Below are 23,670 nucleotides of genomic sequence, written 5' to 3' on the forward strand. Positions count from 1 at the left end.
TTTTTTGTTGGTTTTTTTTTTTTTTTTTTTTTTTGGCACAGAAATTTCTGTGGGTGAGACCATAATTAAGGCTGCGCCGACCATTTGGGCCGACACACTCGCTCTCTTGTATGGTTTTTGCTTTGTGGTAGATGTTATTTGCTTATCTATGGTATTAGCATTCCAATTGATGGTAACAATTCCTACTCGATCGTAAAGTAGTTCTAAACATCTACGTACTCTGTATCCTGGACCACTACAATGCGAAGTTGTCTCACAGTCATAGGAGCGGGTATAATACGTTAAAAAAACCACCAACTGCTCATGGAGAGGCCAATAATTTTCTCATCCGAGGCGCCAACAGCGTCGCCTTCACGTGAATACTGAATAGCCGCTACTGGTCGAAAAAGCTGAACCAAGCAAACAAGCGAGCACACACACCATCGCACACGCATACCTAGTTACTTATTAATGTTACCCTCTCTCTATATAACCAGTCCTTGCCCTACATCTTTTCGCACACCACACGACATTGACCCCCATCGTTAATTTCTAGTTTCTCCTCTTCCCCCTCACCCCCTCGCACATGTGTGAGCGCCCTCTCTCATCGCCCTCTTCCTCTTCCTCTTCTTTTCTCAATCCGTGTATACTCCTCGTGACCCATTCTCTGTAGATATATATCCCTATTTATATGTGTATATATATATATTTATAGTGAACTCTCATTTCTGTTGCCAAAGACCCAAGTAATTAGCGATGAGGTCGCCTTCTCCGAGCCCCAAGTCGGCCTCGGACTCGAACCCGAAAGAGACCAAACCACCCGTTTCGACCGAGCCATGGCTCGACGACATGGACCACTTGGCCAAGACCATCTCGGCCATCAAGCACAAGGGCGCGCGCCCCGACCTCCTCGCCAAGTGGTTCCCGGAGCTCTCCGCCTCCTCGGCGTCGGCATCGTCGTCGTCGGGGCGCTTCCACGCGGCCTCGGCGGCGGCGGCGGCGGCGGCGGCGGCGGCGTGGGCTGCGCCGGAGAGCCCGACGGCGGCGTGGCTGAAGAAGCGGCTGCTGGTGGAGTCGCTGGTGGCGGCGCTCCCGCTCGACGGGGAGTGCGGCGCGGAGGCGTGCGAGAAGGGCGGGGCGGGGGTGACGTGCGACTTCCTGCTGCGGCTGCTGCGCGCGGGGAGCATGGTCGGGGCGGACGCGGGGTGCCTGCGGGAGCTCGAGGCGCGCGCGGGGCGGCGCCTCCCCGAGGCCTCGCTCGGCGAGCTCATGATCCCGGCGTTCGGCCACACCTGCGGGACGCTGCTCGACGTCGCCATGGCGCTGCGCCTCGTGCGCGCCTTCCTCGCCGGAGCGGCCGGGGACCAGGACGGAGGAGGGGCGGTGGCGCCGCCGAGGGGCGGGGGCGCTGCGGCGATGGCGAGGGTGGCGAAGCTGGTGGACGCGTACCTGGCGGAGTCGGCGGTCGACGCGGGCCTCGCCGTCGCCGAGTTCGAGGAGCTCGCGCGCGCCGTCCCGACCCACGCGCGGCCCAGCGACGACGGGCTCTATCGGGCCATCGACACCTACATCAAAGTAAGTGTATATATATATATATGCTATATATATGCACAGGATCTTCATCTCCTCCTCCGCAGCAGCTGCAAGTAGTTGACATCTCTACCTTTTATGGTAACACGAACAAAATTAACTGCTCTAATTGATAGCGTCCCAAATGGATGTTACAGCAGTACTGAGCACAATCTAGCTACTACCAGAAGTTTTCTATTCGTGAATCACTACAAACTCTCAGATCTTGAGGTACTAGGCCACTCAGATTGAATCCTGTTCATAGCCTCTAGTGCGCATGGATGCATGCTTTGGTGTCTAATTTGCGCCCAGTTGCAAAGAACATGTTTTCTGCTTCTTTTCTCATCTTTAAGCTATCTGCTTAATTATCCAAGATTTTAGCAAGTTGACACTACAAGCAAGGACAATTATCTCCTGCTCCTCACCCAAAATTGGTCGCTGCAAAAACATAGTGGACATATCTTACGTACTGGACAACTCCGAGTTGGTCCCAAAGAGAGAGCTTTTGTCCTCACAAAAAAAAAAAAAAGAAAAAAAAACCCAACAATCTTATTAGTTGATGGGACAAAATTAAAAAAACTGTTAACCATGTGATAGCACATAAGCACCAAAAACAGAGTTATTATATATGGTAATTACATCATTACATGCGAAAACACGTACCCTATCTCCTGTCTCTAGTGGACCTAGAGTAGATGGCAATATATATGTGTGTGTGTGTGTGTTTGTCGTTTTCAATTGTTTTTGGCATTCCTGTGAGTTAGGGATGGATACGTGAAACTTTTTCTATTGATAATTAAAAGGAAATAGTGACCAATGTGTGAAATTGTCCAAAGATTTGTACGGAGATGTTACATTTTCCCTAACAAACTGCACCTACTGTTGTGTCACGCTCACTTCAAGTTAAAAAGGGGTTCTAATGATTCTCCTAATTAAGCTTGAATCCTTTTTCTTTTCTTTGCTAACATGCTGTACAATAAGGCTGATATCTACATTTCGTATGCATCCCCACATGGGCCTGTGTGTCTTGTCAAGTGCTATAAACTTTGTGGGCCTTTTAAACGTACATGGTAAAATTAAGTTCAGAGGCATCCTGTAGATTTAGCCCAATAGTGTGGGGACTGAGACCCTTTTAGTACCTAAGTTTAGCAGAACTCATCTCAGGATGAGTTGCTATCACCCGAAGTACTTTTAGATGATTTTTTTTTTTNTTTTTTTTTTTTTTTTTTTTTTTGTTTTTGCACCACCACATGCGTACATATATGCTCAAAAGTTAAATCTATGCAGTTAAAAATGATTGTACTGCGAGTTTACGTACCCAGAAAAAGTTACGATTTTTGTTTATATATATCCTTAGCAGTTGGCGCTCATATTTGTCTATACATTTTCTCAGTTACTGAAATTTTCATGCCAAAAGGTTATTTTGCACTGTAGGCCCAAACTAGGCTATTTCGAGAAATTCTTTTTTTTTTTTTTTTTATGTCCCCCACTGCGTGTATGTAGAATTAGAAAGCCTATCCATATAAATCTCACAGCAATTATGCGTGGGCGTGGTAAAATTTTTCCATAAACAAATGTATACTTTATGTATATATATATATATAGAGAGAGAGAGAGAGAGAGAAAAGCTACTATACAATCGAAAGTATAGAAAATTTGATATTTTTGATTTTTTGATTCTTAAATAAAAAATTATACGGTTAAAATAATTGCGATCTTTTCAGAATTTAATAGTACCCCTAGAGTTGAGTGGTTCCTACAAAATAATAGTAATAATAGTATTAATCCAAATGTTAAAAATAATTTAAGGGACTGATTTAAGAGCTAAAAAGTTAAAAGCATTAGATTATATATACTTTCGATACTCTAGCAACTCTCTCTTTCTCTCTCTCTATATATATATATACATAGATGTTAGAATTATTATATTTTTACGAGTATAGATCTTCTTGTAACTCTACTAGAAGTAGTAATCGACCCGCATGCATGGACATGTGCTCCCCCTAGGCCCATCCGAGCACGACGAAGAAGGAGAAGAAAGCGCTATGCAGGCTCATCGACGCGCGCAAACTCTCCACGGACGCATCCCTCCACGCGCTCCAGAACGAGCGCCTCCCGGTGCGGTCGGTGGTGCAGGTGCTCTTTTGCGAGCACACCAAGCTGAATCGCCTGGCCGAGTGGATGAGCGGGTCGTTTACGTTCGGCAGCGGCGGGCCGAGGAGCCCCAGCCCGGCCCAGGAGCTGCCAGGGCGGTGCCCATCGAAGCGGGAGGTGTTGGCCCACCAGCAGGAGGTACGGCGCCTCAGGGAGGACGTCGTGCGGCTGCAGGTGCAGTTCGGGGTGCTGCAGGCGCAGCTGGATAGGCTCACAGCGGAGAGGCGGCGGAGGGGCTTCTTCAGGTGGAGCTCCTTGCTCTTCAGCAGTGGCGGCAGAGCTGCGGCGGATGTGGTGGTGAGGGCGGAGGAGTCGGAGAGCGGAGCGGAGCGGCGGACGCCCGCAAGCTACAAGAAAGGAAGGGGAGTACGTACGGCGGCGGTGGCGACGACGGCAGCGACGCCCAAGTGGCGGCGGTCGATGTCTTGAAGTGGGAGTACGTACAATGAATTATTAGCTTTCTGTTAGTTAAGTTTATCTTCTGCTGTTTTTTTTTTTTTTTTCATTTCCCTTTTTTCTGTGGGAGCGAGATGTCTTTGACAGTTTGGTTTACAAGAGTCTTGCACTTTTTGTGTGTAAGTTGGTACAATGTTGTTACTCTTGATGTATGTTTGGTCTCACTTCTATTTATGTCTTCAATTGAGTGTTAGACAAACACATTTAAGTCTTATTGTTGATATTTTTTTTTTACGTTTTTTAAACACTTATTCTATATAAATTAATGTGTCCACGGAAAAATTTTTCTTTCGTTGTTGTAATTTTTCCTTCGTTGTTGTAATTGATTAGCTTACAATGCATTTAGCTAAATGATAATAATAATTTATTTAAACAAATTTTGGAAGTAAAGAAAAGTTGCTCTTAAATTTTTATTTCCTGTTGTCCCGTAAAGATCTTGAATGAAAGAATTATAAGTAATTGATCACCGTTCACTTTTATACCTTTTGATATATAAAACTTTATTTTAAAAAATAAAAAACAAACACAATGCTAAACTAGGTAGTTTAAAACTTTTCTTTGCGGTGGGTAATTTTAGGCTTAGTTTGGTATTGAAGTCTATTTAATGTTATTAGATAGAATGAAGTTGAAAAAAAGTATATAGCGATATATTTCTGCGTTTTTCAATGGAACCGCAGAAAATATATCATAACCGACTAACCGTAATATGCGGAACACAATATTACATACTGAAACAAACGCAAACTCCCCGCAATCCCAAACGAAGCCTTAGTGAGATTCTGATTTTCAGAAAGCAAAATTTTTATTTTAAATCTTCTGATTCTATTAGAGAGGTTGAGGGTCCAATAACATGTTCCAACTCAACAATTGAGCAGGTATGAATTTCCCTAAAGCTAAAATCAATCAGCGGAAGAATATTTCTCATGCGATAGCCAGAATCAGACTAGGATATTTGTTCAATTTACAAGCTAGATGATTTAATCAATACAACTGAATAACAAGAATACGCCCGTAGGATGGAATGCATTTTTGTACATTATTGCACTCACCAAAAGTCCTTGCATGAACAAGACCCATCTTTAAAATGATGGAACCTGCATCTGTCCCTCACAGTTATCTCCCTCCCATAAATCTCAGAGATAAGCTTAGTCGCGGCATGGCAATCACTGCAAACCCTAAGGTTCTTCAATATACGGATCGGCATCCCTGGCTTCGTCCTAATAAGCCCGAATGCTATCGCTAGCTTCTCGCTGTGACGGCACAGAGCACTCTCCTTCTCCTCTTCATCCATATCGAGAATCACCTCAGATTTATTGGGCGCATACCCATTTGCTTTTAGCCTCTGAATCATGTCTTCAACCATTTCATAGATGTCAGCAGATTGAGGGTGTGATTCATCCCCCATAACAAATTCATGGACAACCCCATCCGCCTCGATCAAACTACACCCCGGTGGCTTCTTGATCTTTCTCTCTAACATAAGACCTCTTATTCTCTTCACTTCATCCCACTTCTGCAATGATCCATATATGTTTGATAGGAGAATGTGTGTGCCGCCGTTCATTGGATCAAGCTCTAGAAGCCATCTTGCTGTTCTTTCAGCCACCTCAAGGTTATTATGTATCCTACAAGCACCTAAGAGGCCTCCAAGCACAAAGTAATCTGGTTTCACGGGCATACTTCGAATAAATTTTTCGGCCTCATCTATAAATCCTGCTCGACCCAACAAATCAACCATACATCCATAGTGTTCGACGCTAGGCCTGATGTTGTAAACACTTAACATAGAATCGAAGTGTGAACGGCCTTCTTCGACTAGGCCCGCATGGCTACATGCAGTTAACACACCAACAAAGGTGATCGGATCGGGTCTCACCTCACAGCTCTTCATCTCTTTGAAGATCTCCAGAGCCTTTTCACCATGCCCACAAACTGCGAGGCCTCCAATTAGGGCAGTCCATGTCATGACATCTTTCTTGGGCATGTCCTCGAAAACCCTAATTGCAGTTTCTACACACCCACATTTGGCATACATGTCGACAAGAGCAGTTCCAAGAACGACATCCACGTCAACGTTCTCACGATTGATGTAGACATGAAGCCACTTCCCAAGCTCAAGCGCGCCGAGCTGAGAGCAGGCCAAAACCAAGCTGGCCATAGTAACTTTATCCGCTTTAACACCAATAAGCTGCATATCACGAAACAACGCCAATGCCTCTTTGTAATCGCTATCCTCCACGTGCCCTTTGATCATAATGTTCCAACAAAACAAGTTCCTCTCCGGCATTTCATCGAACAATTGACGAGCAACCGAAACTCGACCGCACTTGCAATATAAATCCAGTAGAGCGGCCCAAAGGACCATATCGAACCCAAGTCCATTTGCCTCAATGTACTGATGAACCCGCTTTCCGGTTTCCAAATCCCTGGCTCTCGCGCAAGCGACGAGGACATTCACCAGCGTGATCTCATTAGGCTTTACAGACTCGAATTCCATCCGACGGTACAGATCCAACGCTTCAGCCGCTCGATCCCACTTGGTATAAGCGGCGATTGTCGTCGCCCAAGAGACGAGGGTCTTCTTCTCGGCCATTTTGTCGAACACCTTGCATGCGGAGCTCAAACACCCACAGCTGGAGTACATGCTGATCAGCGTGTTCTGTATATAAGTGTCCGATCCGAACCCAAACTTAACCGCATGGGAATGAAGCTGCTTCCCATCGCTGAGGCGCCCACAACACTTGAACAGAGAAGGGAACGTGAAGCGATCGGGGAAGAACCCACCTTGAATCAATTCAACGTAGAATTGGAGGGCGTTAGTGGGCAAATTGTTGTTGGTGTAGGCGCGGATGATGGAGTTGAAGGTGAAGGAGGTGGGGTTGGGGATTTGGGAGAAGACGAGGCGGGCGTAGTCGACGGAGCCGAAGGGCGATGTGGCGGCGACGGAGACGAAGGCGAGCGCCGTGCGCACCATCTGGGCGTGGATCTGCTTGAGCTGCGACATGGTGGCGCATTGGTCGAGGAGGAGGTGAGGTGTTGGGGAGGGTTTAGGGTTTTGAGGGTGTTTCGGGGGAGGGATAGTGCTGGTGACGATAGAGGGAGCAGGGAAGGGAAGATGAGTGGCCATTGAATTGAGTAGAGAGTTCGCAGGGAACCTACGAGCATGTATATATATGTATATATATGCAGTTTTAGTTTGCTTCCTAAACTTTCGGTTTTTTGCAATTTAGTTCATAACTTTTGTAACTTCCTGTAATTTTATCCTTTAGTTAAACTTCATTGTTTGGGTATTGAAACTAGTTTGAGTACAAATAGAGATTTTGCAGCTAGGGATGTCAATAGGTAGGGATACTCAAAATTTTATCTGAATCCAAATTCAAACATAACGGATTTATTTGATGGGAAGCGGATATGGTTTTGAATATGAATATAAAAAATAAAAATCCGATGAACATAAATTTGGATAAATTTGGATATGAATTTTGACTATACCTGACGCAAACTCAAACTCGACCCGAATCCGACCCAAAATTGAATTTATTTTACATTACATATATATATATATATATATATATATATATATATATATAAATTTGATGTTATATTTGAATTTGTAATATATTTAAAAAAATTTAGATTTAATGTAATATATTTTGAAATATTGAAAAGAGAAATAATTGTTTCGGTTTCAAATTTTCAAGTTCGAGTTCGGATTCGTGTTTTATATTTTTGGTCATGCTCAAGTTTGGATATGAATTTTTAAAATCCGTCAGGTTCGGGTTCTAATTCGGTTTTCGGATTTGGAGTCGGGTTCGGATCTGGATTTTTGAAAATCCGCTCCGAATCCGACCCGTTGACATTCCTATTCGCAGCCCTAGCCATTGAGCGACAACCTCATTTTGTGATATCAAACTATTGGAATTGAGATGGCAGCGAAAACTTGTAGATTAGATAGTCAACGTATCTAAAAATCAAAATAAGATTAGGTTGTTTGTTTCACTAGCCTTTTTTAATTGCCCTTGTCTCAATGCTTTTGAATCTTTCATGTAGTTTTTTGGAAAAACTTTAAAACCCCCCCTGTGGTTTCGTAGTTTCTCACTTTACCCCCTTGTGGTTTAAAATGTATCAAATTGCCCTCCTGTGGTTTCGTTTTTATCTTTTCGGTAGCTTTTTTGTTAATATTTCATTAAATTATATACAAAAAACTTCATATACCCATCTAGATTTATCAAATATTCACTTTAGTACCTTTTAATTTTAACTTTATCACTGATTTAAAAAAAAAAAATAATAAAATTGATAAGAAAAAAAAAAAAAGAAACCACAGGGGAGCAAATTGATACATTTTAAATCACAGGGGGGCAGAGTGAGAAACTACGAAACCACATGGGTTTTTTTGAAGTTTTCTTTAGTTTTTTTCCACGTGCATTGCGGATCTGGCGAAACGTGGTATCAGTAAATCATTTTGATAATTGATTGCATCTACAAGAATTAATTTAGTTTGTTTGTGAGATCAACAATTAACTAACAAATATAAGGATCCATCTTAGTCCCGAGTTAGATTTTTATTGAATGATACTATCTGTTTGATTGTTTTTAAAGAAAAGAGAGCGTTTCATACGGTGTCCGCAACAAATTTGGATGAGGGATTTGGTGGTGCTGCAGAATTTTATACTAAAATATTATAAGTCTATTTGTTTTATCGGAACTAAATTTTAAATTGAAATAAACTTTGAGTTGAAATAGATTTCAGATAAAAATTATTTTAGCCCCGCTGTTGCTTTCATATTTATGAAAATAAAGTTTTTCTAGTTAGTTGCTTGCTTGGTAAAAAGTAACCGGTGTAAAAATTATAATTTACACATAAATAAGAAATAACTTAATAAATAATAAACTATAATGTAATAAATAAAAAACAATATAATTTTTTCCCTTTATAATAAGAAATGTAATCTAAAAACAACTAAATTAAAAAATATATATATAAATTTTAATAATACAATAATAAAATTATAAAGTAAAAAAATATATATACTCAATTTCATAGTATTTTAAATGTTCAAACCAAATGAAAGAGATATTAAAACTCAACTAATCAATTTCTACCAAATTTCAAATATGTAAACTAAATAAAAGAATAATTAGTACAATAATTAGATATAACATTTTCTGTTCTATTTTTTTCTTCATCTTTTTTTACCGTAATTAACTTCATTAGAGACCGCCAAATTTAATTACGTTATTTTTGTTAACTAGAGTTTCAACTGTATTTTTTTATAACGAATTAACAAACGAAACTGATCATTTATGGCCGAAAATAATTTTACTTCTCTCTAATTTCACCTAAACAAGTAGGCCCTCAGTAAAACACAATGGTATGCATCAACCGACGAGAAATGAAAGGATTGGAGTTTGCGATCCGCAGATTTCAAAGCCGGAGAGATTAATTCTTGGTGAAGATCATGTCAAGATGGTAGTTTTAGCAGGCACATCTAATACTTTTCCACTAATGTTGATGCACAACTAAATTGAAATTCATATTTTAAATTTAATTTTTTTAATAAAATTTAGAAAAAAATAATGTGCAAAGAGTATTTTAAAAAAATAACAAACGGCTTTAGAAAATTATTTTAGAGTCTTTTTTTATTAGACTTAGCTAAATGCTCTATAATTTTTAACAAAACTTAATTTTCTAAAATAAAATTAGTATGGTAGAAATTACTTTTAAACAGGTTTTTATTGTACTTAAAGAGCAGTGCAATGTGGCTGTGTATAATTTAGCCCAGAAAAAAAAAAGAGCTTATGTCTTATCTGGCTTTCTTCCAAAAAAAAAAAAAAAAACAACAATATAACCTTCTTTTAAAATTTTTTTTAATTTAATCTTTATCTATACCGATCTTAGTTTTTTTAAGAAAAGGAATAAAAGTCCGACCCACACCAAAATTTAATTTCTTGGACCGGGCTTGGGCATAATATGGTCCGACCCGAATCAGACCCGGTTCCAGCCCCAGCAGCGACTCAATCTGACGTTTTATAATTTAGCCGCGAAAAAAAAGGAAAAAAAAAAAACCCTGCCCCCTCCGACATCGCGAAGACTCCCAACTTTAGAAGCTCGTCGTTCGCGCAGCGCTTTCGCCTCCCTCTTCGATTTCGATCTCTTCAGGCATTCGAGAACCTCCTTCCAACGATCTTCACATCTTTCTGCTAATCTATCACACTGTGTATGATGCTTCAATATATATTTATTTATTATTTATACGACCTGAAGAATCGCTTTTTTTTTAAAAAAAGAAAAGCTTTAAGTGTCTGTTTCATCTGTTCTTCTGCGTTGCAATCGCGTTATTGTTTTTCCCACACCAAGCAACTTTATCTGGTCGCAGGTGTCGCAGGTTTAAAATCAAAATCTTGGAATCGTTTCTATTATCTGCCCCAGGTTTTCTCTGATAGAACTGTCTAACATATATTCCGTCACTCTTCGAGATGGTTTATCAGATTTACACTTCTTTCCTTCCTGCATGGATCGGATATGTGTTGCGACTTTGATTTGTTGACGGTGATGGGCTCGGTGGATTGACCTCCATCCTGTTTTTCCTTCTCTATAATGATAAAAACGATTTGAATTTGTGCGTTTTGTCTTCCTAATTAATTCTAGGATTTATGATTGAGTAAATCTTATGTCCTGCAGGCATGACTTTTTTCTATCATTTATCATTTAATGTATGTTATATATTGATCTATTTTTCTCCCAAATGTTTTCATATCATTTTTCTTTCTTTTGAAATTTTTTCCCACACCCTAAGACACTGCATGATGTACTCTGTCATTGTGTTGGTTCCTTTCATTATTGTATTTCAATTTGTTGTCTCAGGGGTATTATGTTGACTTTCTGGAAAGCCCTAACTGAAAGAAGCACCGGCAAGGCGACGCCAGATATGGGCAAGATCACCATGAAGGATGACGCAGAGCTCCGCCGTATGCACAAAAAATGGATGGTGAAGATTGGGCGTAGATATGCAAATGCTGAGGAGGAGGAGCGGCGTTTTCCAGATCTTCAAGCAGACAGTGGAGAGGTGTGAAAGGCACAACGCAAAGAAGAAAGGTCACATTGCAGGGTTGACCTGCTTCGCCGATCTCACATCCGAGGAGTTTACTGCCAGGTTCCACCCAATTGAGTATCCCCCCTGGGTTTATGAGAAGATGCGGGAGGAAAGGGAGAGGGAACTGGAGAGGGAAGCCTTGCGATATGCCAGGGAGAGGGAAGCCTTGCGATATGCCGGGCCGCCCGAAGATTTTACTTGTTTCGGCTGCGGTGGCCCTTACTAGAACATCAAGGCACAAATAGTCCATGCGGCGGTGTTGGTCTTGCTAGCGACTTGATAGGTTAGGCACCTAGAAGAAAATTTTATGCTGCAACAGTTGTAGCGTCTACTAATTTTAGTGGTGTGATGAAACTCGTTGTTGAGCAATCTTAGTGGTGTGGTGAAATTCTCTATTGAGTAATCTGTCTACTACTAACCTTTTGCTAAGTAATTTTGGTGGTGGTGTAGTGAAACTCTCTGTGGAGTAATCTATCTACTATTAACCTTTGGTTATTCTCTAAAGGGCTATCCAAATTTGTGGCTTGCTAGTTTTAGTTCTAATATCGATCTCATTATTTGCTCTTTAAATTACCAAAAGCACCCGTTTCCATGCTTTGGAGACTCGAATATCCACAAATCACTTTGAAGTCCCCTCCTCCAATGTTGTAAAATCATGAAGCCAACCGCTAGAGGTGAAGTGCTGGGTTGATGCTTCTCTGGTTGTAGTTACCAGCACCACCCTTGTAGCATCAGAGGGGAACTTCAAAGTGTTTCGGGATTTTGTAGGCACTGCAAAGCACTAAATTGGCCAAGTTGATTTAAGATGGCAGATTCTCATTACACACTAGTAATCTGTGCTATATCTTTGATCGGACTGCGTAAACTTCATCTGTTGCTGCTCTTGCTAAATGGAGCATCACAAAGAAGATCGCAGAATGTTGAAAGCCAAGTTTTGACTCACTGTTTTGATCTGCGGCTTCGTCTGTTATGTAGTCAAGATAAACCTCTTTCCTATTTCCTATATGTATTATCTGCTGAGTGTTCTCCAAGTTTGTGGTAACCCAGTGCAGTTCTGGTGAAAGATGTTTTCAGTACATTATTTTAATTAGTTATATAAGAATTAATTTTATTTATTAGATCAGCTATTAGCTAACAGATGTTTGGATGCATCATTAGTCTTTTTTTTTTAAAGCTCGTTGTTGAATGTTGCATCGTTTATCTTATTGGGCAGAACCGGAGAAGAGACCTAGAAAATCTGCATGGTCCATCCAGATGGTTGGCGCTTGAGAGACTCAGAGAGGATAGTGCTGGTGACGATAGAGGGAGCAGGAAAGGGAGGATGAGTGGCCATTGCAGTGAGCAAGGAGTCTACAGGGAACGTACGAGTATATATATATATATATAGCGAGAGAGAGAGAGAGAGAGAGAGAGAGAGAGAGAGAGAGTTTTAGTTTGCTTCCTAAGCTTTCCGTTTTCGCAATTTAGTCCATAACTTTTGTACCTTCTTGTAATTTTATCCTTTAGTTAAACTTCACTGTTTGAGTATTGAAACTAGTTTGAGTCCAGATAGAGCGTTCCCATGCCTAGCCATTGAGCTACAACCTCATTTTGGTGATATCAGACCAACATTCATAACAATTTCCTACCTTCACTAGTTAATTTGAAGACTCCAGCAAAAATTTTTGAACTGAACATGTGGGAATGCGATAAATTGATTTACTGCAAAGAAAAATTCAATCACAACTGTTTTGTATACACCCGCAGACACGCACAAGATAAATTGATCAACTTAAAACTAAATCTGGCATTCTTTAATCACGACAGATAGTAATACATATGTACCAACAGAGCAAGCCTCAAGCATAACAACTGGTGCAAAATAATTGTACAAATATGTGAGGTATCAAATGCGGAACGCACCCGAGCAACACTTATTATTCAAGCCATATAAAAACAATCATAAAACACGAATGTGAAAACTAAAAGGACAAGGCAAACAAACTCCCATAAGTAGCCACAATCTCTATATGTTAACTGCTTTCTTGATTGCTTTACTGCAGGACTTGATGAATTTGCTGTTGATTGTGGGAAGAGAATTCTCATCACCGAACTCATCATCATCACCAATCACCTTCGGTTTCCTCCCCATGCAGTCCACACCTCTTCTCATTCCTAAAATCATTGAAGGAGATGAAGGGAAGGATCTAAATCCTCTAGCACTCTCAGACCTCGGATTCCCTGCATTCTTTTCCTCCCTCTCCTTTATGTCAAAGCTCTTCCGCCCACCTAACAACACCTCTTTTCTGTTGTTCTCTCTGCAGTTTTTGTCCTTAATTTGCTCCTCATTAGAATTTTTATCAAAACTGGTTTTTTCTTCCTGTTGGTTGAAAGGATTCATTTTGTCTATTGTTTCGCCAATGCAGATCTGCTGTTTGCCTTGATTATCCAAGAGCGAGTTAGTAGAGGTGCCTTCCTGTGAGTTCTCCATGAGCATCCGGAGCCACTTCTCGACATTCCCTTTGCCAACTTGTTTCATGTATTCTTCGTCATCTCTGCGAGGGCTTTGAGGCACAGAATTACTCTTTCTTGACAGACGAGTCTTTCCATGAAGTAATGATGCTTCCTCTTTGGCCTCTCCCGGTTTTCCATGCCTAGTGTTTTCTGTACACACAAACGGGCTTTGAGGGAATGTAATTTCCTTTATCTCATTCGTCTTGCTGCTGGTTCCTTCTTTAATTGTTAATTTCTCAAGCTTCTCTCTCACCGAAAAGCCACTGCCATATGTCTCAGCTTCTTCCTTCTGGCTTTGATGACTCGAGTTCCTCCCTTTCAGTCCAACACTGTTGCTATAACTTTCCTCTTTTACACATAAACCTTTAAATTTAGTTTCCTCTGATGGATCATTCTTTTCATATTTCAGAACTCTATATGCTTCACTGTTCTCACCTTCACCTGATGTCGAAGTTTCGTCCAACACTTCTTCGCTGTCTTCGCAAAGAGAACGGCCTGCTTCAGATGCCTTCTGCTCCTCTTCCAGGAATTTTCTAAGCTCTTTTTTCAGAGGGTTCATGATTCTTCTAGTGGACAACAATTCAATGCTTTCATCATCCCTTTCCTCGATAAGATTATCATCAATGCGTGACCTTTTCCGTGCTTGCTCCGAAAAAGGCTTGATTTGTTTCTCTATGTTATCTCTTAGTTTGAACTTTCGACGAAGCTCATTCTCCGAGGAATCGCATATCGCTCTCTGGGCCTCTAATCTCGCCATGAGAGCACTAGTTGCAGACTGGTTCAGCCTAAGCTGTTCCTTGTAGACAACACTCCTAAATAGTGCCACAAAGAATAAAACAATTCATTGACCAGCAATGTTTCCTATTCACAGGGCCTGTTTGTCTTGTATGATGCTTTTTGGAGTAGCACTATTGAGTATAAGCTGCTACAAAAAATACAATTGACAAGTGCTGATGCAGCAAGGCCTGAGCAAAATTAGCCTAACGGCCCAGTGCGATCTGGCCGACTGAAAACCCCAAACGTGCTTAAGTTTCCTATTTCTTTGGTAGACCTGGCCCAGCCCATTCATTTTGAATCAACACAAGATAATATTATCTAAATACAATTTCCTGGCTAGGCAGTTCCAAGCCAACCAAATTTAACAAGGATGCTGACCTTTTGCTCAGGTTTAGCTGCAGCGGAAGCAAAAGCTTCAAATTTGAACTTATGCTTTTCAAGGTTTAAAAGTTCATTTTAGCTTTTCTCATAGCAAAAGCTCTGAGAAAAGCCAAGCCAAACGGGCACTTAATCAAGATATTTAGACAGTTTTGGGTTTTTAGGAGTGGCCTTACTGGTGCATGGCATCACGGATCATCTTCTCAAGTAAAGCCTTATAAGAAGACTGAGCCTCTGCTAAACGCCGGCATTTCTCAACCCGACGCCTTCTTTTGATTAGAAGTGCTTCCAACTCTTGGATATTAATTCGGTCTGCCTCATTCTTTTGCTTCAATTCCGAGAGTTCACCTTCCAATTCATTCATTTCTGCTTGCTTCTTTTTAGCCTCTTCTCTCTGCCTCAACGAATCTCTGGCCATTACTATGGATAGGTAAGGGTTATTACTATAATTATCCATATCAGGGTTGTTATTTTCTTTGGAGATGTTTGGCCTGTAGCTCTGAACAGCCATAGTAAGCGTGTCATCCTTTTCAGTCGAGACTTTCCTTGCAGCTACAAAACAGTAAATAATTTCAAATTAGGAACTTTGTGAGTGAAATTTACAAGTAGGGAAAAGATTTAAGTAATTACTATTGTAGGCCCACAAGTTTGACCCAGAAATAGATTTAACAACTTTCCTTTCATCCAAAAGATTATGGCAAATTTAGGCCCTGACATTTGATGCATGCAATTTCAACCCCAGAGTTTCAATCTTAACCATGAAGTTTGATTTGGATTTTAACTTTAATCCATGTTTTAATTTCTGTCTGTGAGTTTCAAGGCTGGCACAAATGACTAATGATGTTATTGATGAGGAGCAAATGACTTAGTTGTCAAACAAAACGAAGTTCGGAAGCTAAATTATTACAAATGAAAGTATGAGGATGAAATGGAAATCTGAGTCAAGTTGCACAAACCAAATCTGTAATTAACACCTAGATAAAAAAAAAAAAAAAGTTTGGCATTTTTTATTTTCACTGACCAATCAATGGATAATTGTTGGGCCTCGAAGATCTGTTTATATCGAGAGTTTTCAGCACTGAAGCATCAGATCTTCTTGTGGAAACAATAGCTGCTGGAGCAAGCCCTACTTGCTTTTTCACATCAGAGAAGTGTTGAGGAAAAGCATGAGACTCGACAGCCTGCAGGGAGCTCAACTCCTCGTTCCCTCCATCGCAAAATAAGAAAGAAAAGGCTCTATTCCTGCTTATTTCAAAAAAGAAATCAGTCAATTTCTCAGTAAAATTTAGCTCCTCATCGGCTTTCAATAGTTGAAGGCATGTGTATAAAAACCTAATTACCTGAAGTCTGAGTTTCTTGAAGCAAATATGGATAGGAATTGGCTAACAGATATGCCTAATTGGAGATCCCACCATGGTATGAGGAACTCCAATTTGTTCTTCTTCTTCTTACACACTTGGGATTGAAGTATTCTCAAATTGCTAGGAACTGTTTTCCCCCCTCCTACAGTTCATTCCGACGATTTTAGTCGGCAATACTAAATTGATCGAAAGAAGGTTTAAGACGCAAATGAGAGAGTTGAGAATAATTTGATCTACTTGTGCAGGGGAACCAGTGATCAATGTCCCAGGCAAGAGGAGAAGCTGAGTCGGCATGCAAGTAAAGGACGTTGCCGAATGGGTCTACTCGAAAGAGCGCAGGATCGAATCCTGCGTTCCTGAATACAAATAAAGAAAATTTCAGTTTGATTGCGATTTTTTGGGGGGCAGTGTTTACTTTTTGAAGAATTTAGGAGTTGAAACAAACTAGGCTGCTTACCCGAGATGATCCAATTGCTTCCACAGGAGATTGACGTAACCTCGAGGGTTAACACAAGGAACTGCCTCCGGATCGAGGATCGGAAACATCTGATTCAAGTCCTTTGCTCTCAGAGACTGTAAGAGCGAAATCTAATTTTATCTTATTTCAAAAAAGAAAGAAAAGACATCTCTGTGAATATTGTTGGAGGCATGATGGCTTCAGAGAACAATGATTTCCACTAACTATAACAGTGAATGGCGCAGATCCAGCACTAGAATCGGGCGAAAAAAATTCACAAATCAGTTTTTGTGGACTACAAGTAGATAGGGACCAAAAAATCTCATCTGCTTTTATTCTCAGATCCTTCCAAAATGGCAAATTGCAAATTCTAAACTTGAAATCCAAGTTACCCACTATATGTAGAGCATATTTATTCAAATCTCATTTTTCACAATGTAGTACATAGATATATATATATATATATATATATATATATATATATATATATATATATATATATATAAAAGGGAGGGAGGGTGGGGGGGCGGCGTGGCGTGTAAAGACAGAGGAAACGAAGGGGGAGTTGTTACCTCCTGTGGCTGTAAAACATAAGGGAGAAAGGTGAAAGGGGGCCCGTGGTTGTAAGGGTTGAGAATATTGGGGTTTCTACAGAGCTTGGCATAGGCTTTCGGGTAGCCGAGGCCTTCGTCGACGGCCATCTCCTCTTCCGTGAAGGCGAGCTTCGTGGCCATCGCCGCTGCGCTTTTCCGTCGATCTCTTTTGGTCTCTACACTCTTACTTGGCTAAGAGAGCTTGATAGAATAGCTTACAAGGGAACACTATGTAAGAGAGTGAGAGTGGGACAAGAAGATAGGTGCTAGGTTGGTCATGAGAGAGAGCGTCTGTGAAGAATTAGGGCAGGTGCTGCAACGGTCGGGTGCTCAGAGAGGAAGACGTTGGGTTTTTCAAATTTTGGGGTGCCACGTCAGAGGGAGAGTAAAGAGAATTGAATGAAAAGGGCGGGTCGTGTTGACTGTGATCTAAGATCCTCTAAATCAATTCAAAAGGTACCACAAGGTAGGTACCCAATGATGCGCATGTGGCGCTGTTTGAAATTTTGAATCCTCCTCTGCTGCAGCTTTTGTAGTTTATCAGATTGTGAACGCACAAAGGGACTAAGGTCGTAGCTACAGCAACTAATGAACAAATCCAAATGACACATGACTAATACTTTAATAAAAGGGTAGGTAGACCCCTGTCAGATCATCCGTAACAAAACCTTTCTTTTTAGAGTAAAATGGACAAATTTTACTAAACTGTAAATTTAGTACCTTAAAATTTTGATTTTGCAAAAATATGGCAATTTTTAGATAAATTTAGGAATTTATTCTGAAGTCTATATAAATATACTTTATTATTTCACAGAATAATCTGTTAAAAATTTCACAAAAACAGGAAGGAATTCGAAAAGTCAAATGTAAAAAACGTCGCTGGCCGAGAAGCCTAGCTAAGGCTGATGAGTAGACTGGTTCATGCGCCATATCAGGCCTTGTTCGAGGAGGGCCTCGCTTATCCCCATTGCAATATGCACTGACAAAAGGGTGACATTGCTCGTTCGGGTCAATATTGGATCCCGTTTTTACTGATTCGGATATTTGACTCGGCAAAAAGGGTTCTCAGAGACAACTAAGCATCCCAGTCACCGAGCATCCCAGTCACCAGATCGATTCCAGAATACGATAACGCTTTATAACGTACAATGCAATAAAATCTCCCGGTCATCCTGGATAGAACAGCTTGAGAATATAGAACTATTCTACTTGATATTAACAGCTACTTTAGGGAAATGGCCGTGAATGAGATGCTTCTACATGAAGAAATAACGCTAATACCCCACAGAGTCCCCTTGAGATTAGGATTAAAAACAAGCAATGTGAGCAACAAGGGAACAATAAACAACTCTCAGATTCGGCCGACCTACCTAGCTAGTGTACAGGCATCTAAGTCCCTCGGCAAGCTTCACCGGGGAGCCTCTACATCATAACTACAACATCAATTTACAAATCACGCCACTTATTCTCTTGCTCTTCCCCTCTCTAATTCCTGGTCAACAGTAGAACATAACCCTCTTCACATTCTCTTTCAGCGCAGGCAAGGGCTTCACGGAGGGCCCATGAGCTGTGCGAGTTGCTTTCGATGTCGAGTCTTGTTGTACCTCTGGTTCCATATAAAAGCGTGCTCGAAATGCAGCTAAATGCGCATAGTATGCTGGTGGAACTACAATGAGACGAAAAGAGGAATTTTTTTTGAGAGTTCTTCGGAAATATAAAAAGCAAAATTACAGTGGAGAAAGGAGTAGAAAATTACCAACAGAAACAGACCGCGTACAGCGAGCATACCTGTAACCATGCAAGATTCAAATTAAGAAGCACCGAACTAACCATGCAAAAAGAGAGAAAAATCATAGAGGATCTTACGTATAGCAAAGGTTATTTGTTAGTGTCTGCATTTCATCTGCTGTAAAATTGTTTTCATCCCATAAAACATGGTAATGCGCTGGCCTGCTAGTTCCCTGCAAAACCCCACAGATTACATATTAGCAAATCGGTTGAGAAGCAAGAGCTCAATAAAATTAGGCAAATCACAGTAGAATAATTGAATATGAACTTTTTATTCATTATATATATATATATATATATATAGAGAGAGAGAGAGAGAGAGAGAGAGAGAGTTAGGCTACTATAATATCTATAGTATCGAGACTCCGGTACTATAGTCTTATTTTCGATTTTAGGGTGTTCAAATCAACGATCCATACCGTTAAAACTGATCTAGAGTATTTGAAATTTTTAGAAATAAACCTTTATATTTTTTCGATATAGTTTACTTTATGATCAAATTATATCAAAATTGTTAATTTTCAATGACTACTATGGCAAGTCTGTAGTTTAAGTGCAGCAGAAGAATCTAAGTTTATTCAAATTTCGATAGAAAGTACCTTAAACTATTTAGATCAAGATTAGCATCTTTGATATTGAATTCAAAAATTCTATCCACAAATTTTAAAGATTGTTCAATTTCCACCGTTCATTTTGGCATGATTTATTTACCGAGTAAATGATATCGAAAAAATTTAAAATTTTATTCCTAAGAACTTTATATACCTTAAATCATATTTGACGGTATGGATTGTTCATTTGAACACCCTAAGATCGATAACGAAACTATAGTACCGGAGTTCCGGTACTATAGATAGTATAGTCGCCTCATTATATATATATATATATATATATAGAGAAATGATTCGGTACTTTAAAAAAAAAAAATAAAAAAGATCTTAACCGTTGATTAATAGAGGGTAAAAATGTAACTTTAATACTTAGTAGGCAAAAAGATTATTTTATTCAAGGTTAGTTTGGTAATTAAATAATACAATATTTAAAGAAACTTTTAATTGAGGTCCTAAATTTATGCATTAATTAGTACTAATTTAGGAAATTAANCTAAATCTGAGCCTCTCAGTGATTCTGTGCTCTTTTTCAGTCTAGTGAGTTTCAAGCCAATCACTACACTACATGTATAATGTCAGCCCCAAGAACAAGGATGCCTAACTAGTTTTAAAAAAGAAATACCACGAGTTATTCAATAAAATATTAAGACTCGCAACCATACGTAAATTAAAATACCAAATATGTACAATATACCAAGATTGTTTTTTTTGGTGATGAAAAATTTATATGATTACTCCAGTGTAGAGGTTTTCAGACCTACTATAACTTCCTATAGACTGCAATATTACATTTTGTCTTAACTTTATTTTAATATATCTTTATGTGAAGAAATAAAAAGTCATTTTAACATCTTTTATATATTATTGAATGTCTTAAATAACGCTATACGTTTTCTACTATAACATATGCATCCCGTAAAACTGTAGCGAGAGAGCGTCTTTTGTAACCGGTGCAAAACCTAAAAAAGATTTAACACAAAATTCAAGTTTTGTATTTAATTCTTTTAGCAACATTTAAAACAAACACGATCACTGTACAAAAAAAAAAAAAATAAATATTCGTTAGTTTTCGTTTACTCTAAAAAGGCTACCGATTCGTTTCGCGCGTCCACATTGTCTATTATAATTATTTTCTCGACAAAAGTTAATCTAACCACCTTATATATATATGATAAGTGATTAACCGAAACTGGTTTTAATTGAAAGAGGTAATTATAATCAATGTTTTTAGGATAAATAAGAAAAAAAAAAAAGGGTAAATCATACGTACGCTAATTGATCATTATATAAAAAATAGCATGAAAGCGTAGCATGCGTTATTTTAAAGAGACATTAAAGTTTACCTCAGAATCAAATATTTCTTTTCGTGTTCTTCCATACAAATACAAGAGATTAAGAAAAAGGCTTGTGCTATTTGGTGGAAAGTCAAAACTACGAGGGAGATTTTTTATAGTGTTGATAATCTCGAAAAGTTATATAATTTCGTTTTCTACAATATAATTACAATTAATATCTAATAGTAGATCATTGGGAGATCATGCAGATTTGTCCTAGATTTAATACACCCGAGATTCATACCACTGATTCGATCCAGTTTTAAGAGGGGGATTGTTCCTGTTTTGTTCGAAATGTATAAAAATAGGAAGAGTGTAGTGAGGGTAAAATTCCCATGCTTTGGTAAACACAATAGAGGAAAACTTTCCTGTAAAAAACGAAATTTAATATATACAAACAGAGTTACAGAGGAGTAAATATGCAACACCATCAGGATCAAGGAATAGAGTAATTATTAATTATATACACTCCTATTATAGATGAACTGAGTTTGTACAAAAATATTTCCTAGCTACGCATGCTATATCATGGTTTTTTTTTATTTTTTACACCATCATACCGATAGGAGCAACGCTCTTTTTGCAAACAAATCCTTACCCGGGTTTAACAGTTTCACCTAGTTGGGTTTACAATAATGATGTAGAGTTGTATTGTTTGTCTTGTAATTGAAGGTGTTATATAACAAAAGAAGACTTTTTTTTTTTTTCCTTTTTTTAAATTTTCAGTTTCACACGAACTTCTTCTACAAAAACAGGAAAAGAAAATCGGTCTCTCTCTCTCTCTCTCTCTCTCTCTCTCTCTCTCTCTCTCAACTGGATTTTATAGACACCATCAATATTAAGTGTAAATTATTAAAAAATTATATTAAAGTAAAAATAGTGGAAATACTGTTTTTTAAGTATGGTAGTTTCGATAATCTTCTTCGTGATTGATAATAGTGGTAATTTTAGTGATAAAGAATATAAGAATATCGTCAAGACTTTTATACGTGAAACCTTTTAGAGAAGCTATCGAAAGTTAAGATCGTCTGATCCTTCCAGGTTCGCTTCAATTTAAATAACCATCTTTTGGGAAATCGAATCTAATACTGGTTTAATTGTTTCCTGAATTTTTCATTTTAAAATTAATTTTCTATTTTAGATGTGTGAACGTGTTTTGGATGTGTGGACGTGCGTTATTGAAACTGTACGGTATCAAAAGTGAACTACTTTTATTTATCTAAATAAACAAGGTTTTCTTTGGTATTTTGATTAAATAAAGAGTATACACTTACGTGGTACCGTTCTTTTTCGGGATTAAGTGCATCAAGCAAAATATCAACTTCTTCGTTCTTTGCCCATAGTTGATTGTTCCTTGAGTACCGTGTGCCTTATTCTTTGTCATATGTCCTTTACGTGTTGAGGCTTCTTGGTCACGAAAACTAAGCTAAAGAACATCTATGTTTCGATTAATTAGTGGTGCCAAGTCCGAGCAGCGTTATCGGTGTCGTTTATCTTTGTTGTCGTCGGTTTAAACGTTGATATCAATCATCTTCTCATCATCAATCGTGGTGGTGAGGCGGCTGCGATTTTATCATTCTAATCAATGTTAGAAGTTTGTACCATCTTTCCCGTTGGGGTCTTCGTAAGTTCAATCCGTGTTTTTTCCTCCCCAAAACCAATCTTCCTATTACTGCATACAGCATTATAATCACCAAGACTAGTACATCATTCGTAAATGTGCGTTAAGGCACCAATTAATCAGTGAAGTGTGTCGTACTAACCCACTGTGAGGAGCTCTGCTACGAGGTAGTTGACGTTCTGTTTACACAGTCTCCCCCTCCCCGCCCCCCTCTTTAATATTGCTCAAGTAACGTTTAAACTGAAGCGAAGATTCTAGTAGAAAAGATAATCTCTTCGTCTTCTACCTTGTATGTCGATTTACAACCTTTTTCAATAGATCATTACTTGAACACAAGACATGTCAAAAAGAAAACATTATAACTCGCTTTTGATCTAGAAAATAAGCGACGACCGGTTACAGCATTAATACTCCGTCATATATGATATTGTCAACATCCGTAGAACTTAATAATGCAAGTGAATTTAACAAGTTGTTCCATGAGACACATACGATGGATAGAGAGTTTTTTTTTTTTTTTTTTTTTTTTTTTGTTTTGTTCCATGAGCACATAGGATACGAGGCTTTCGTCTTCAAGTAAACTTCGAATACTAAGATTGATATTTTTAAACCATTTTTATATGTCTTAAATGGATTTGATGGTAAAACTCAGCCGATAGGTTGAAAAGTTTTAAAATTAAAATGATGGGTTGGAAAATTACACCAACTAAACTTAGTTAGCTGCCATGAAATTGAAGTTTTATATTCGATTAATGAAATTATTTAAATATCAACACTCTTAACGTATTTCGTAACATTTCTAATTGCTACGTAAGTTTAAAATTTTAATAACTGATTGAGTTTGGTTGTTTAATTCTCTGACCTATCATTTTAGTTTTAAAACTTTCCAAGCCATCGGCTTAGTTTTACCAGGTATCAAGTCCATTCAAGATAGGCAAAAATGGCTTTTTAAAATTGTTTTTCTAATTTCGAAGAAGGTTGTTGTCGTCTACTTTTATGGTT

At 39.0% G+C, this 23,670-nt stretch overlaps 4 protein-coding genes and 1 long non-coding RNA gene across 8 annotated transcripts in view; 2 read left to right on the plus strand and 3 right to left on the minus strand.

Annotated features, from left to right (window-relative positions):
• Window positions 242-4,403, plus strand: LOC109716269 (coleoptile phototropism protein 1). Its single transcript, XM_020241599.1, has 2 exons — window positions 242-1,554; window positions 3,556-4,403. The coding sequence occupies exons 1-2, from the start codon at window positions 736-738 to the stop codon at window positions 4,129-4,131; spliced, it is 1,395 nt and encodes a 464-aa protein (XP_020097188.1). The 5' UTR covers window positions 242-735; the 3' UTR covers window positions 4,132-4,403.
• Window positions 5,064-7,322, minus strand: LOC109716872 (pentatricopeptide repeat-containing protein At2g29760, chloroplastic-like). The gene has a single exon (XM_020242472.1). It carries the CDS (start codon window positions 7,283-7,285, stop codon window positions 5,204-5,206), a length of 2,082 nt encoding a protein of 693 aa, XP_020098061.1. The 5' UTR covers window positions 7,286-7,322; the 3' UTR covers window positions 5,064-5,203.
• On the plus strand, window positions 10,243-11,759 carry LOC109716539. The gene is made up of 2 exons (XR_002217951.1): window positions 10,243-10,379; window positions 10,539-11,759. It is a non-coding gene; the product is annotated as an uncharacterized LOC109716539 (long non-coding RNA).
• Window positions 13,018-17,669, minus strand: LOC109716150. Of its 2 annotated transcripts, none has more exons than XM_020241471.1 (7): window positions 17,294-17,669; window positions 16,722-16,837; window positions 16,502-16,620; window positions 16,244-16,406; window positions 15,925-16,145; window positions 15,080-15,455; window positions 13,018-14,560 (listed from the first exon to the last, which is right to left on the minus strand). In XM_020241471.1, exons 1-7 carry the CDS (start codon window positions 17,453-17,455, stop codon window positions 13,261-13,263), a joined length of 2,457 nt encoding a protein of 818 aa, XP_020097060.1. In that variant the 5' UTR covers window positions 17,456-17,669; the 3' UTR covers window positions 13,018-13,260. The 2 variants fall into 2 exon arrangements, with proteins under 2 accessions (XP_020097060.1, XP_020097061.1); XM_020241472.1 differs by having other exon boundaries at window positions 16,722-16,974; window positions 17,294-17,384.
• Window positions 18,508-23,670, minus strand: part of LOC109716394 (protein argonaute PNH1-like) — a 63,513-nt gene continuing 58,350 nt past the window's right edge. For all 3 annotated transcript variants that reach the window (XM_020241819.1, XM_020241822.1, XM_020241820.1), the window contains exons 21-23: window positions 19,181-19,275; window positions 19,071-19,102; window positions 18,508-18,980 (exon numbers count right to left, since the gene is read on the minus strand). In XM_020241819.1, coding sequence (XP_020097408.1) covers window positions 18,811-18,980; window positions 19,071-19,102; window positions 19,181-19,275 — 297 coding nt within the window. In that variant the 3' untranslated portion in view covers window positions 18,508-18,810. The remainder of the gene's footprint in view (window positions 18,981-19,070; window positions 19,103-19,180; window positions 19,276-23,670) is intronic.

Source organism: Ananas comosus, linkage group 10, assembly GCF_001540865.1.
Source record: "Ananas comosus cultivar F153 linkage group 10, ASM154086v1, whole genome shotgun sequence".
Lineage (NCBI taxonomy): Eukaryota > Viridiplantae > Streptophyta > Magnoliopsida > Poales > Bromeliaceae > Ananas > Ananas comosus.

What these genes read in the sequence shown, in the direction of transcription:
- LOC109716269 (XM_020241599.1), top strand. Translation starts at nt 736, where the DNA reads ATGAGGTCGCCTTCTCCGAGCCCCAAGTCGGCCTCGGACTCGAACCCG. An exon ending in CCATCGACACCTACATCAAA is followed by an intron (nt 1,555 to 3,555) that starts GTAAGTGTATAT and finishes TGCTCCCCCTAG; the next exon opens with GCCCATCCGAGCACGACGAA.
- LOC109716872 (XM_020242472.1), bottom strand. Translation starts at nt 7,285, where the DNA reads ATGGCCACTCATCTTCCCTTCCCTGCTCCCTCTATCGTCACCAGCACT.
- LOC109716150 (XM_020241471.1), bottom strand. Translation starts at nt 17,455, where the DNA reads ATGGCCACGAAGCTCGCCTTCACGGAAGAGGAGATGGCCGTCGACGAA. An exon ending in AAGCAATTGGATCATCTCGG is followed by an intron (nt 16,621 to 16,721) that starts GTAAGCAGCCTA and finishes ATTTGTATTCAG; the next exon opens with GAACGCAGGATTCGATCCTG. An exon ending in CAACAATTATCCATTGATTG is followed by an intron (nt 15,456 to 15,924) that starts GTCAGTGAAAAT and finishes ACTGTTTTGTAG; the next exon opens with CTGCAAGGAAAGTCTCGACT.